The sequence below is a fragment of the Bufo gargarizans genome, chromosome 2, assembly GCF_014858855.1.
Source record: "Bufo gargarizans isolate SCDJY-AF-19 chromosome 2, ASM1485885v1, whole genome shotgun sequence".
NCBI classification, from domain to species: Eukaryota; Metazoa; Chordata; class Amphibia; order Anura; family Bufonidae; genus Bufo; species Bufo gargarizans.
The window spans coordinates 306,788,407-306,803,907 of NC_058081.1; the positions used below are offsets into that span (position 1 = coordinate 306,788,407).

The 15,501-nt window shown below is 40.2% G+C and overlaps 1 protein-coding gene across 1 annotated transcript in view; it reads right to left on the reverse strand.

Moving 5' to 3' along the window:
* MYRFL (myelin regulatory factor like) overlaps positions 1-15,501 on the reverse strand; it is a 158,525-nt gene that overhangs the window by 116,638 nt on the left and 26,386 nt on the right. Inside the window, exons 5-6 of the mRNA XM_044277209.1 lie at positions 3,168-3,259; positions 1,242-1,392 (exon numbers count right to left, since the gene is read on the reverse strand). Of these exons, the coding sequence (XP_044133144.1) occupies positions 1,242-1,392; positions 3,168-3,259 (243 nt within the window). The remainder of the gene's footprint in view (positions 1-1,241; positions 1,393-3,167; positions 3,260-15,501) is intronic.

Consider the following 15,501-nt stretch of genomic DNA (forward strand, 5'->3'; position numbering starts at 1 on the left):
TGATTACATTTTTTTGGATCTTCCACTTGACTTTTTTGTTCCATAACCCTCAGGATCATTTAAGAATTTAAGAAATTCCAAATGACTGTCTTAGGGTCCATTCACACGTCCGCAAAATGGATCCGCATCCGTTCCGCAATTTTGCGGAACGGGTGCAGACCCATTCATTTTCAATGGGGCCAGAATGTGCTGTCCGCATCCACATTTGCGGATCCGCAAGTCCGCATCCGTGCTTCAGTTTCCGCAAAAAAATAGAACATGACCTATTCTTGTCCGCAATTGCGGACAAGAACAGGCATATTCTATTGGTGCCGGCAATGTGTGGTCCGCAAAATGCGGAATGCACATTGCCGCTTTCCGTGTTTTGTGGATCCGTGGCTCCGTGTATCCGTAAAACACATTGCGGACGTGTGAATGGAGCCTTACTGCGTACCACCTCAGCAGTGATGGCGCGCTGTGAGAGAACCTGCTTAGTTCAACAACCCAACCACGTTCAAAAAGGGAGAGTTTTTTTGCCTTTGCCATCACAACGTGTGACTACCTGACAGAAAATGACAATGAATCCACATCTTTGCACAGATTTGGCCTTTTAAAGGCAGGTGGTCCTAAACTTTTGATCAGCTGAAAAACAGCCTGTTTCAGTTTATTCATTGTTTTCATTAAATTAAAGGCTCAAAAAATGTTTTGTCTCACTCCCATTTCTTCTTGTTGCATGTTGAAGCTCTACTTGGAACCTTGTTAAGATCCAGCAATGTAAAATATGATTTTTTGCCATTTTTCAAGTCAACCCATACTACCATAAGTCTCTACTCATCTCCGGCCTCTGTTATGAATCAAAGTTCCCATCTATTCCTGAATGTATTCAACAACGAGCATAGAAAAACTCAGCATTCTCAAACACACTGTAAAGTAAATCACTAAAAATCACTTAAAATCCACTCAACACAACTGTCGTTTTTCACCTAAGCCGCCATTTTGGGAATTATGATAAGCTGCAAGACAAGCCACTATTGGATTCTCATGCTACAACCATAAAAAGCTGCAGCAATCTGTAACACACGGCTGCTGATTAACTGCTGCTACATAGGTCTAATGCTCTTAGTGTAGGACTTGCCACAAAAAGCATCCTTGTAAGCCTTGCCTACAGGCATTCAATGTCAGACATTACAGAGGACCCGACGTTGTTTGATCCTTCACATAAAATTGTAACTCTTTTTCTTGAATTGGAAACTATTTCTTACATTTTCTCAGAATGTGTATTGTACAGGCAACTCCAGTGTGAGGTCTGATATGGCTTCCACGTCAGTGACTGATAACATTTGTCAATGGAAGATACTGTCTGACCATCACTGTCATATCCATGCATATCAGTCATGCAATCAGCAGGGGGTGCTACAACAAAAGAAACATAGTGTTTAATACAAAATCGTCGGAACCAATACATATAGTCACAAATAAACAGATATATGCACATACTAATGGTAACTGTAAATACAGTGGGATGCGAAAGTTTGGACAACCTTGTTAATCGTCATGATTTTCCTGTATAAATCGTTGGTTGTTACGATAAAATATGTCAGTTAAATATATCATATAGGAGACACACACAGTGATATTTGAGAAGTGAAATGAAGTTTATTGGATTTACAGAAAGTGTGCTATAATTGTTTAAACAAAATTAGGCAGGTGCATAAATTTGGGCACTGTTGTCATTTTATTGATTCCAAAACCTTTAGAACTAATTTTTGGAACTCAAATTGGCTTGGCAAGCTCAGCGACCCCTGACCTACATACACAGGTGAATCCAATTATGAGAAAGAGTATTTAAGGGGGTCGATTGTAAGTTTCCCCTCCTCTTTTCATTTTCTCTGAAGAGTAGCAACATGGGGGTCTCAAAACAACTCTCAAATGACCTGAAGACAAAGATTGTTCACCATCATGGTTTAGGGGAAGGATACAGAAAGCTGTCTCAGAGATTTCAGCTGTCTGTTTCCACAGTTAGGAACATATTGAGGAAATGGAAGACCACAGGTTCAGTTCAAGTTAAGGCTCGAAGTGGCAGACCAAGAAAAATCTCGGATAGACAGAAGCGACGAATGGTGAGAACAGTCAGAGTCAACCCACAGACCAGCACCAAAGACCTACAACATCATCTTGCTGCAGATGGAGTCACTGTGCATGGTTCAACCATTTGGCGCACTTTACACAAGGAGATGCTGTATGCGAGAGTGATGCAGAGGAAGCCTTTTCTCCTCCCACAGCACAAAAAGTGCCGCTTGAGGTGGGCTAAAGCACATTTGGACAAGCCAGCTTCATTTTGGAATAAGGTGCTGTGGAGTGATGAAACTAAAATTGAGTTAGTTGGCCATAACATGGGGCGTTATGCATGGAGGAAAAAGAACACAGCATTCCAAGAAAAACACCTGATACCTACATTAAAATATGGTGGTTCCATCATGTTGTGGGGCAGTGTGGCCAGTGCAGGGACTGGGAATCTTGTCAAAGTTGAGGAACGCATGGATTCTACTCAGTATCAGCAGATTCTAGAGACCAATGTCCAGGAATAAGTGACAAAGCTGAAGCTGCGCCGGGGCTGGATCTTTCAACAAGACAACGACCCTAAACACTGCTCAAAATCCACTAAGGCATGTAGAGGAACAAGTACAACTGTTCTGGAATGGCCATCTCAGTCCCCAGACCTGAATATAATTGAAAATCTGTGGTGTGACTTAAAGAGAGCTGTCCATGCTTGGAAGCCATCAAACCTGAATGAACTAAAGATGTTTTGTAGAGAGGACTGGTCCAAAATACCTTCAACCAGAATCCAGACTCTCATTGGAACCTACAGGAAGCATTTAGAGGCTGTAATTTCTGCAAAAGGATGATCTACTAAATATTGATTTTATTTCTTTTTTGTGGTGCCTAAATTTATGCACCTGCCTAATTTTGTTTAAACGATTCTAGCACACTTTCTGTAAATCCAATAAACTTAATTTCACTTCTCAAATATCACTGTGTGTGTCTCCTATATGATATATTTAACTGACATTTTTTTATCATAACAACCAACGATTTAGACAGGAAAATCATGACGATTAACAAGGTTGCCCAAACTTTTGCATCCCACTGTATCTATTCAATAAAATGCAGAATTTTCATATAATTACATTGTCTTGTATCCATATTCCAGGTCTGTGACCAGTTCTCTCTTTCTTCCAAGTGTACATGCTTTCGCTTCTTAAATGAAGAATGCGAAGACCTTGAAAGCAAAGTTACACAAATGTTAAAGAAGAACGCTAGTACCAAGATCTACAAGGGTATGTATGTGATTTTTATAAGGCTGCATTCATACATCCATATTACAGCTACAAGAAACCATGGTTCTTATGGTTCAAGAAACCAAACTTGGATAACTGTATGCTTCCTAAAAGGCAATGTGTCACCAAAAACTGATCTATTGTTTAAATCAAGTGATTATATTAACGATATTTTTAACGAATATTTGGCAATCTTATAGTCAATTGTCCATATTACCATCTATATTTTTTTTCCTAATTCTAAAATCCTTCATTTGCCACTAATAGGCACAATTTCTTGGTCTGTACAGATCACTGTTCTGCAATTATCTGCTTATCATTACATGCAGGATTACAAAGACAGATATCACCTGTGTACACAGATAACACAGGCTCCACCATTAGCAATAGGTGATATCACAGGTTATCTACTCCCTCCAGACCTCTGCACAGGACCCAGAGCATGAAACAGAACTCTCCCACAGAAGTCAGTGAGGTCCCCTCCTGTCCGTTGCGTCGATGGCCCATGGTGGCCGCTGTAAAAGATATACCTAAATGTTCTTAACAACAGTTCAGTCAAGATATCTACCCCATAATCATATTCAGTAAATAGAATAAAAAAAATATAATCAGCAAATAAAAACAGATTTTAAAAAATTATATGCGTCACTATCTTGTTTTCAAGAGGTTTTTACAAGAGTTTTACACTGATGACCTATCCTCTGGATAGGTCATCAGTATTTGATCAGTGGTGGTTCGACACCCAGGACCCCTGTCGATCGGTAGCACCTTAGACTTCTCTCGGCAAACCAAGCACAGCGCCGTACGTTGTATAGTGACTGTGCTTGGTATCGCAGTTCAGCCCCATTCCCTTCAATGAGGCTGAGCTGTGCCTAGACCATGTGACTGATGAACGTGACGTCACATGGCCTAGGAAAAGCCAGATGCTTTCTCAAAGCTGATCAGCGGGGGTCCCGGTTGTTGGACCCCACAGATCAGATACTGATGATCTATCTAGAAGATGGGTCAACAGTAAAAACTGTCAAAAAAACCTCCTTTAACTGACAGAAAAAAATATAGGTGATACACCCCCTTCAACTCCAGAAGGTTCGGGTTTTGTGGCTGTAATATTAACTCTAAAATACATCTGAATGGAGTCTTTACGTGTATAGTTGACTTTGTGTGGGACTTCCTTTTTGTGTGCTTGTTTTTAATGATACTCGATTCAAAGATATATGTATATATAGTAATCTGATATAGCTGGATTTATTTATAGATCTGTGGGACAGCATTGATAATATACTGTGAAATTAAACCTGTATATTGTACAGTCACTTCCATGCTATTCTTTGCTGAACACAACAGTGTTTTAGATTTTATACACTAAGGCATTTCATATTTATATTCTTCATTTATTCACTTTATTCTGTTTAATTACAACTAACCATACTATAATACCGTTCCCTATTTAAAGGGTTTGTCTCAAGAAGACAACCTTAGCCCATATGCCAATATGGACATCATTGTGAGGTGTGACCTGCTTGGGACAACCTTCTCTGAGAGAGTACGGAGCTGCTCTCCTTGTGAAGAACTGCAGCTGTCCTTATATTAATATCATCTAATTAAATACTACTCTTTACTACTAGAAATGCCTCAATGGCAGGGGCTTCCCCAGCAAAATAAGCTATTTGATGGTGGTATTGGGAGCATGACCTGCTTTGACAGCTGCTTTTTGAAAGGGCTTGTCTCTAATGAGATAGACCTTTAATTGGGTAGTTCTAGAGCCCTATTAGTTTATACTATCTGGTGTTAGCTGCTATTAAACAAATGGTAAAACATTTTTTGTACTATTTAGGCTGATAGTACGGTAGATCTATCCCTGTAAAAGGTGCAGAAGCAAAACTATAGAGGGTGCAATGAGCACTGGTACATGTGTCTACTAGAACTACAACCAGTCCTGGTTACATATGTGCCTAGAGACTGCCTCATTTTTGTATGTAGATCTCAGTCTATGAATGTTCAAGTACTGGAATAAGATGTGCAGGCTTATATACTTAGTGAGTATAGCCATCATATAAATGAAATAAAGCATTAAGGCGGTTGAACATAGTTTAGCCATACTCATTGCATTATGATTGTAAATATTTAATTTTCAGGGTATTTTTTATAAAAGAGAAATACACTCAAGAGAATAATGTTGACAACCCTATGATCACGCTAAATGGCTTTTTGAGGACAAGAGAAATGTATATATAATGAGGTATATTACTTCAGTGACATCTAGTGGAAAACATTGCACACACTGCCTAAAGTTCCTTGTTTGTTAGCAAATGATCAAGACAGGTTTCCTGCTTCTGAATATAAACAATGAATGGTTATATTTGCTGACAGGAAGCATAAACAGAATGCATGAGGACTTGACACACAAAGTTTTATTTAGTTTTTAACCACCTCAGGACCGCCGTACGCAGGATTGCGTCCTGCCGGCGGTCCTGCTCTTCTGGGTGGACGCATATACGCGTCCTCCCGCGAGAGCCGAGATTTCCTGTGAACGCGCGCGCGCTCACAGGAACGGAAGGTAAGCGAGTGGATCTCCAGCCTGCCAGCGGCGATCGCTCGCTGGCAGGCTGGAGATCCGAATTTTTTAACCCCTAACAGGTATATTAGACGCTGTTTTCATAACAGCGTCTAATATACCTCCTACCTGGTCCTCTGGTGGTCCCTTTTGTTAGGATCGACCACCAGAGGACTCAGGTAGGTAAGTACAGTAGCACCAAACACCACACTACACTACACCCCCCCCCCCCCGTCACTTATTAACCCCTTATAAACCCCTGATCACCCATGATCACCCCATATAAACTCCCTGATCACCCCCCTGTCATTGATCACCGCCCTGTCATTGATCACCCCCCTGTCAGGCTCCGTTCAGGCGTCCGTATGATTTTTACGGATCCACGGATACATGGATCGGATCCGCAAAAAGCATACGGACGTCTGAATGGAGCCTTACAGGGGGGTGATCAATGACAGGCGGGTGATCACCCATATACACTCCCTGATCACCCCCTGTCATTGATCACCCCCCTGTCATTGATCACTCCCCTGTAAGGCTCCATTCAGACGTCCGCATGATTTTTACGGATCCATGGATACATGGATCGGATCCGCAAAACACATGCGGACGTCTGAATGGAGCCTTACAGGGGGTGATCAATGACAGGCGGGTGATCACCCATATACACTTCCTGATCACCCCCCTGTCATTGATAACCCCCCTGTAAGGCTCCATTCAGACGTCCGCATGCGTTTTGTGGATCCGATCCATGTATCCATGGATCCGTAAAAAATCATGCGGATGTCTGAATAGAGCCTTACAGGGGGGGTGATCAGTGACAGGGGGGTGATCACCCTGATTACCCCCTGTCATTGATAACCCCCCTGTAAGGCTCCATTCAGACGTCCGCATGCGTTCTGTGGATCCGATCCATGTATCCATGGATCCGTAAAAAATCATGCGGATGTCTGAATGGAGCCTTACAGGGGGGGTGATCAGTGACAGGGGGGTGATCACCCTGATTACCCTGATCACCCCCTGTCATTGATAACCCCCCTGTAAGGCTCCATTCAGACGTCCGCATGCGTTCTGTGGATCCGATCCATGTATCCATGGATCCGTAAAAAATCATGCGGATGTCTGAATGGAGCCTTACAGGGGGGGTGATCAGTGATAGGGGGGTGATCACCCTGATTACCCTGATCACCCCCTGTCATTGATAACCCCCCTGTAAGGCTCCATTCAGACGTCCGCATGCGTTCTGTGGATCCGATCCATGTATCCATGGATCCGTAAAAAATCATGCGGATGTCTGAATGGAGCCTTACAGGGGGGGTGATCAGTGACAGGGGGGTGATTACCCTGATCACCCCCTGTCATTGATAACCCCCCTGTAAGGCTCCATTCAGACGTCCGCATGCGTTTTGTGGATCCGATCCATGTATCCATGGATCCGTAAAAAATCATGCGGATGTCTGAATGGAGCCTTACAGGGGGGGTGATCAGTGACAGGGGGGTGATCACCCTGATTACCCTGATCACCCCCTGTCATTGATAACCCCCCTGTAAGGCTCCATTCAGACGTTCGCATGCGTTCTGTGGATCCGATCCATGTATCCATGGATCCGTAAAAAATCATGCGGATGTCTGAATGGAGCCTTACAGGGGGGGTGATCAATGACAGGGGGGAGATCAGGGAGTCTATATGGGTGATCACCCCCCTGTCATTGATCACCCCCCTGTCATTGATCACCCCCCCCCCCCCCCCCCCTGGTAAGGCTCCATTTAGACATTTTTTTTGGCACAAGTTAGCGGAAATTTTTTGTTTGTTTTTGTTTTTGTTTTTTCTTACTAAGTCTCATATTCTACTAACTTGTGTCAAAAAATAAAATCTCACATGGACGCACCATACCCCTCACGGAATCCAAATGCGTAAACATTTTTAGACATTTATATTCCAGACTTCTTCTCACGCTTTAGGGCCCCTAAAAAGCCAGGGCAGTATAAATACCCCACATGTGACCCCATTTCGGAAAGAAGACACCCCAAGGTATTCAGTGAGGGGCATATTGAGTCCATGAAAGATTGAAATTTTTGTCCTAAGTTAGCGGAAAGTGAGACTTTGTGAGAAAAAAACAAAAAAAAATCAATATCCGCTAACTTATGCAAAAAAAATAAAATTCTAGGAACTCGCCATGCCCCTCATTGAATACCTTGGGGTGTCTTCTTTCCAAAGTGGGGTCACATGTGGGGTATTTATACTGCCCTGGCTTTTTAGGGGCCCGAAAGTGTGAGAAGAAGTCTGGGATCCAAATGTCTAAAAATGCCCTCCTAAAAGGAATTTGGGCCCCTTTGCGCATCTAGGCTGCAGAAAAGTGTCACACATGTGGTATCGCCGTACTCAGGAGAAGTTGGGCAATGTGTTTTGGGGTGTCATTTTACATATACCCATGCTGGGTGAGAAAAATATCTTGGTCAAATGCCAACTTTGTATAAAAAAATGGGAAAAGTTGTCTTTTGCCAAGATATTTCTCTCACCCAGCATGGGTATATGTAAAATGACCCCCCAAAACACATTACCCAACTTCTCCTGAGTACGGCGATACCACATGTGTGACACTTTTTTGCAGCCAAGGTGGGCAAAGGGGCACCTTTCGGATTTCGCAGGCCATTTTTTACACATTTTGATTGCAAGGTACTTCTTACACATTTGGGCCCCTAAATTGCCAGGGCAGTATAACTACGCCACAAGTGACCCCATTTTGGAAAGAAGACACCCCAAGGTATTCCGTGAGGGGCACGGCGAGTTCCTAGAATTTTTTATTTTTTGTCACAAGTTAGCGGAAAATGATGATTTTTCTTTTTTTTTCTTTTTTCCTTACAAAGTCTCATATTCCACTAACTTGCGACAAAAAATAAAAAATTCTAGGAACTCGCCATGCCCCTCACGGAATACCTTGGGGTGTCTTCTTTCCAAAATGGGGTCACTTGTGGGGTAGTTATACTTCCCTGGCAATTTAGGGGCCCAAATGTGTGAGAAGAACTTTGCAATCAAAATGTGTAAAAAATGCCCTGCAAAATCCGAAAGGTGCACTTTGGAATATGTGCCCCTTTGCCCACCTTGGCAGCAAAAAAGTGCGACACATCTGGTATCGCCGTACTCAGGAGAAGTTGGGCAATGTGTTTTGGGGTGTCATTTTACATATACCCATGCTGGGTGAGAAAAATATCTTGGTCAAATGCCAACTTTGTATAAAAAAATGGGAAAAGTTGTCTTTTGCCAAGATATTTCTCTCACCCAGCATGGGTATATGTAAAATGACACCCCAAAACACATTCCCCAACTTCTCCTGAGTACGGCGATACCAGATGTGTGACACTTTTTTGATGCCAAGGTGGGCAAAGGGGCACATATTCCAAAGTGCACCTTTCGGATTTCACCGGTCATTTTTTACAGATTTTGATTGCAAAGTACTTCTCACACATTTGGGCCCCTAAATTGCCAGGGCAGTATAACTACGCCACAAGTGACCCCATTTTGGAAAGAAGACACCCCAAGGTATTCCGTGAGGGGCATGGCGAGTTCCTAGAATTTTTTATTTTTTGTCGCAAGTTAGTGGAATATGAGACTTTGTAAGGAAAAAAGAGAAAAAAAAAAATCATCATTTTCCGCTAACTTGTGACAAAAAATAAAAAATTCTAGGAACTCGCCATGCCCCTCACGGAATACCTTGGGGTGTCTTCTTTCCAAAATGGGGTCACTTGTGGCGTAGTTATACTGCCCTGGCAATTTAGGGGCCCAAATGTGTGAGAAGTACTTTGCAATCAAAATCTGTAAAAAATGACCGGTGCAAATCCTGAAAGGTGCACTTTGGAATATGTGCCCCTTTGCCCACCTTGGCATCAAAAAAGTGTCACACATCTGGTATCGCCGTACTCAGGAGAAGTTGGGGAATGTGTTTTGGGGTGTCATTTTACATATACCCATGCTGGGATGAGAGAAATATCTTGGCAAAAGACAACTTTTCCCATTTTTTTATACAAAGTTGGCATTTGACCAAGATATTTTTCTCACCCAGCATGGGTATATGTAAAATGACACCCCAAAACACATTCCCCAACTTCTCCTGAGTACGGCGATACCAGATGTGTGACACTTTTTTGCTGCCAAGGTGGGCAAAGGGGCACATATTCCAAAGTGCACCTTTTGGATTTCACCGGTCATTTTTTACACATTTTGATTGCAAAGTTCTTCTCACACATTTGGGCCCCTAAATTGCCAGGGCAGTATAACTACGCCACAAGTGACCCCATTTTGGAAAGAAGACACCCCAAGGTATTCCGTGAGGGGCATGGCGAGTTCCTAGAATTTTTTATTTTTTGTCGCAAGTTAGTGGAATATGAGACTTTGTAAGAAAAAAATAAATAAATAAAATCATCATCATTTTCCGCTAACTTGTGACAAAAAATAAAAAGTTCTATGAACTCACTATGCCCATCAGCGAATACCTTAGGGTGTCTACTTTCCGAAATGGGGTCATTTGTGGGGGTTTTCTACTGTTTGGGCATTGTAGAACCTCAGGAATCATGACAGGTGCTCAGAAAGTCAGAGCTGCTTCAAAAAGCGGAAATTCACATTTTTGTACCATAGTTTGTAAATGCTATAACTTTTACCCAAACCATTTTTTTTTTTTTGCCCAAACATTTTTTTTTTATCAAAGACATGTAGAACAATAAATTTGGCGAAAAATTTATATATGGATGTCGTTTTTTTTGCAAAATTTTACAGCTGAAAGTGAAAAATGTCATTTTTTTGCAAAAAAATCGTTACATTTTGATTAATAACAAAAAAAGTTAAAATGTCAGCAGCAATAAAATACCACCAAATGAAAGCTCCATTAGTGAGAAGAAAAGGAGGTAAAATTCATTTGGGTGGTAAGTTGCATGACCGAGCGATAAACGGTGAAAGGAGTGTAGTGCCGAAGTGTAAAAAGTGCTCTGGTCATGAAGGGGGTTTCACCTAGCGGGGCTGAAGTGGTTAAACTTTTTATTCTAAAATGAAAAAAATGTAATTTGCATAAAAAAACTAAAACAACTACCATCACAGAATTAACTATGAATCATCCTGGACAACTACCATCACAGAATTAACCATGAATCGTCCTGGAAAACTACCATCACATAATTAACTATGAATCATCCTGGACAACTACCATCACAGAATTAACCATGAATCGTCCTGGAAAACTACCATCACAGAATTAACTATGAATCACCCTGGCAACTACCATCACTGAATTAACTATGAATAAATCTGGACAACTACCATCACAGAATTAACTATGAATCATCCTGGCAACTACCATCACAGAATTAACTATGAATCAAACAAGACAACTGCCAAGACAGAATTAACTATGAATCATCCTGGAAAACTACCATCACAGAATTAACTATGAATCAAACTGGACAGTTACCATTACAGAATTCATTATAAATCAACCTGGGCAGCTGCCTTACCAGAATTAACTATGAATCAAACTAGACAACTACCATGACAGAATTAACTATGAATCATCCTGGAAAACTACCAACACAGAATTAACTACAGTATGAATAAACCTGGACCGCTACTATCACAGAATTAACTGTAAATCAACTTGGGCAGCCGCCTTCCCAGAATTAACTATGAATCAAACTAGACAACTACCATCAGAGAAATAACTATGAATCATCCTGGACAACTACCATCACAGAATTAATTATGAATCAACCTGGGCAGCTGCCTTACCAGAATTAAATATGAATCAAACTAGACAACTACCATCTCAGAATTATCTATGAATCTTTCTGGACAACTACCATCACAAAATTAACTATGAATCAACCTGGACAACTACCTTCACATAATTAACTATGAATCAAGCTAGACAACTACCATCACTGAGTTAACTATGAATCAGTCTGGACAGCTACCATCACAGAATTAACTGCAAATCAACCTGGGCAGCTGCCTTACCAGAATTAACTATGAATCAAACTAGACAACTACCATCATAGAATTAACTATGAATCAGCCTGGCAACTACCATCACAGAATTAACCATCAATCAAACTGGAAAACTGCCATCACAGAATTAACTATGAATCAACCTGGGCAGCTGCCTTTCCAGAATTAATTATGAATTAAACTAGACAACTACCATCATAGAATTAACTATTAATCATCTTGTACAACTACTATCACATAATTAACTATGAATCAGCCTGGCAACTACCATCACAGAATTAACTATGATTCTTCCTGGACAACTACCATCACATAATTAACTATGAATCAACCTGGGCAACTACTATCACAAAATTAACTATGAATTAACCTAAAAAATTTCCATCACAGAATGAACCATGAATCAAACTAGACAACTACCATCACAGAATTAGGTATAATTCAACCTGGACAGCTACCATCACAGAATTAATTATGATTCAACCTGGACAATTGCCTTACCAGAATTAACTATGAATCAAACTAGACAACTACCATGACAGCATTAACTATGAATCATCCTGGAAAACTACCAACACAGAATTAACTACAGTATGAATAAACCTGGACCGCTACCATCACAGAATTAACTGTGAATCAACCTGGGCAGCTGCCTTCCCAGAATTAATTATGAATTAAACGAGACAACTACCATCATAGAATTAACTATAAATCATCCTGTACAACTACTATCACATAATTAACTATGAATCAGCCTGGCAACTACCATCACAGAATTAACTATGAATCTTCCTGGACAACTACCATCACATAATTAACTATGAATCAACCTGGGCAACTACTATCACAGAATTAACTATGAATTAACCTAAAAAATTTCCATCACAGAATGAACCATGAATCAAACTAGACAACTACCATCACAGAATTAGGTATAATTCAACCTGGACAGCTACCATCACAGAATTAACTATGATTCAACCTGGACAAGTGCCTTACCAGAATTAACTATGAATCAAACTAGACAACTACCATGACATAATTAACTATAAATCATCCTGGAAAACTACCATCACAGAATTAACTATGAATCAACCTGGACAATTGCCTTACCAGATTAACTATGAATTAACCTGGAAAATTTAAATCACAGAATGAACCATGAATCAATCTGGACAACTACCATCACAGAATTAACTATGAATCAACATTGACAATTGCCTTACCAGAATTACCTATGAATCAAACTAGACAACTACCATGACAGAATTAACTATGAATCATACTGGACAACTACCATCACAGAAATAACTATGAATCAAACTAGACAATTACAATCACAGAATTAGGTATGATTCAACCTTGACAGCTGCATTCCCAGAATTAACTATGAATCAAACTAGACAACTACCATCATAGAATTAACTATAAATCATCCTGGACAACTACCATGACAGAATAAACTATTAATCACCCTGAAAAACTACCATCACAGAATTAACTATGAATAAACCTGGAAAGCTACCATCACAGAATTACCTGCGAATCAACATGGGCAGCTGCCTTCCCAGAATTAATTATGAATCAAACTAGACAGCTACCATCACAGAATAAACTATGAATCAACCTGGACAACTACCATCACATAATTAAAGGGAACCTGTCACCGGGATTTTGGGTATAGAGCTGAGGACATAGGTTGCTAGATGGCTGCTAGCACATCCGCAATACCCAGACCCCATAGCTCTGAGTGCTTTTATTGTGTAAAAAAAACGATTTGATACATATGCAAATTAACATAAAAGAGTCATATCTTACTTGTGTGACCAGAGAAGAGTCATATTTTCAAGCTCTGACTCATCTTAGGTTAATTTGCATATGTATAAAATCGGTTTCTATACACAATAAAAGCACACAGAGCTATGGGGACTGGGTATTGCGGATGTGCTAGTGGCCATCTAGCAACCCATGTCCTCAGCTCTATACCCAAAATCCAGGTGACAGGTTCCCTTTAACTATGAATCAAGCTAGACAACTACCATCATTGAATTAACTATGAATCAATCTGGACAGCTACCATCACAGAATTAACTATGAATCAAACTAGACAACTACCATGACAGAATTAACTATGAATCATCCTGGAAAACTACCATCACAGAATTAACTACAGTATGAATAAACCTGGATAGCTACCATCACAGAATTAACTGTTAATCAACCTGGGCAGCTGCCTTCCCAGAATAAACTATGAATCAAACTAGACAACTACCATGACAGAATTAACTATGAATCATCCTGGAAAACTACCATCACAGAATTTAACTATGAATCAGCCTGGCAACTACCATCACAGTATTAACTACGAATTAAACTGGGCAGCTGCCTTCCCAGAATAAACTATGAATCAAACTAGACAACTACCATGACAGAATTAACTATGAATCATCCTGGAAAACTACCATCACAGAATTAACAATGAATCAAACTAGACAACTACCTTGACAGAATTAACCATTAATCATCCATAAAAACTACCATCACAGAATTAACTATGAATAAACCTGGACAGCTACCATCACAGAATTACCTGTGAATCAACATGGGCAGCTGCATTCCCAGAATTAACTATGAATCAAATTAGACAACTACCATCACAGAATAAACTATGAATCAACCTGGACAACTACCATCACATAATTAACTATGAATCAAGCTAGATAACTACCATCACTGAATTAACTATGAATCAATCTGGACAGCTACCATCACAGAATTAACTGCGAATCAACCTGGGCAGCTGCCTTACCAGAATTAACTATGAATCAAACTAGACAACTACCATCACAGATTTAACTATAAATCATCCTGGACAACTACCATCACAGTATTAACTACGAATTAACCTGGGCAGCTGCCTTCCTAGAATTAACTATGAATCAAACTAGACAACTACCATGACAGAATTAACTATGAATCATCCTGGAAAACTACCATCACAGAATTTAACTATGAATCAGCCTGGCAACTACCATCACAGAATTAACTATGAATCAAATTAGACAACTACCATGACAGAATTAACCATTAATCACCCTGAAAAACTACCATCACAGAATTAACTATGAATAAACCTGGACAGCTACCATCACAGAATTACCTGCGAATCAACATGGGCAGCTGCCTTCCCAGAATTAACTATGAATCAAACTAGACAACTACCATCACAGAATAAACTATAAATCAACCTGGACAACTACCATCACATAATTAACTATGAATCAAGCTAGACAACTACCATCACTGAATTAAATATGAATCAATCTGGACAGCTACCATGACAAAATTAACTATGAATTAAACTAGACAACTACCATGACAGAATTAACTATGAATCATCCTGGAGAACTACCATCACAGAATTAACTACAGTATGAATAAACCTGGACAGCTACCATCACAGAATTAACTGTGAATCAACTTGGGCAGCTGCCTTCCCAGAATTAACTATGAATCTTCCTGGACAACTACCATCACAGAATTAACTATGAATCTTCCTGGACAACTACCATCACAGAATTAACTATGAATCATCCTGGACAACTACCATCACAGTATTAGGCTACTTTCACACTAGC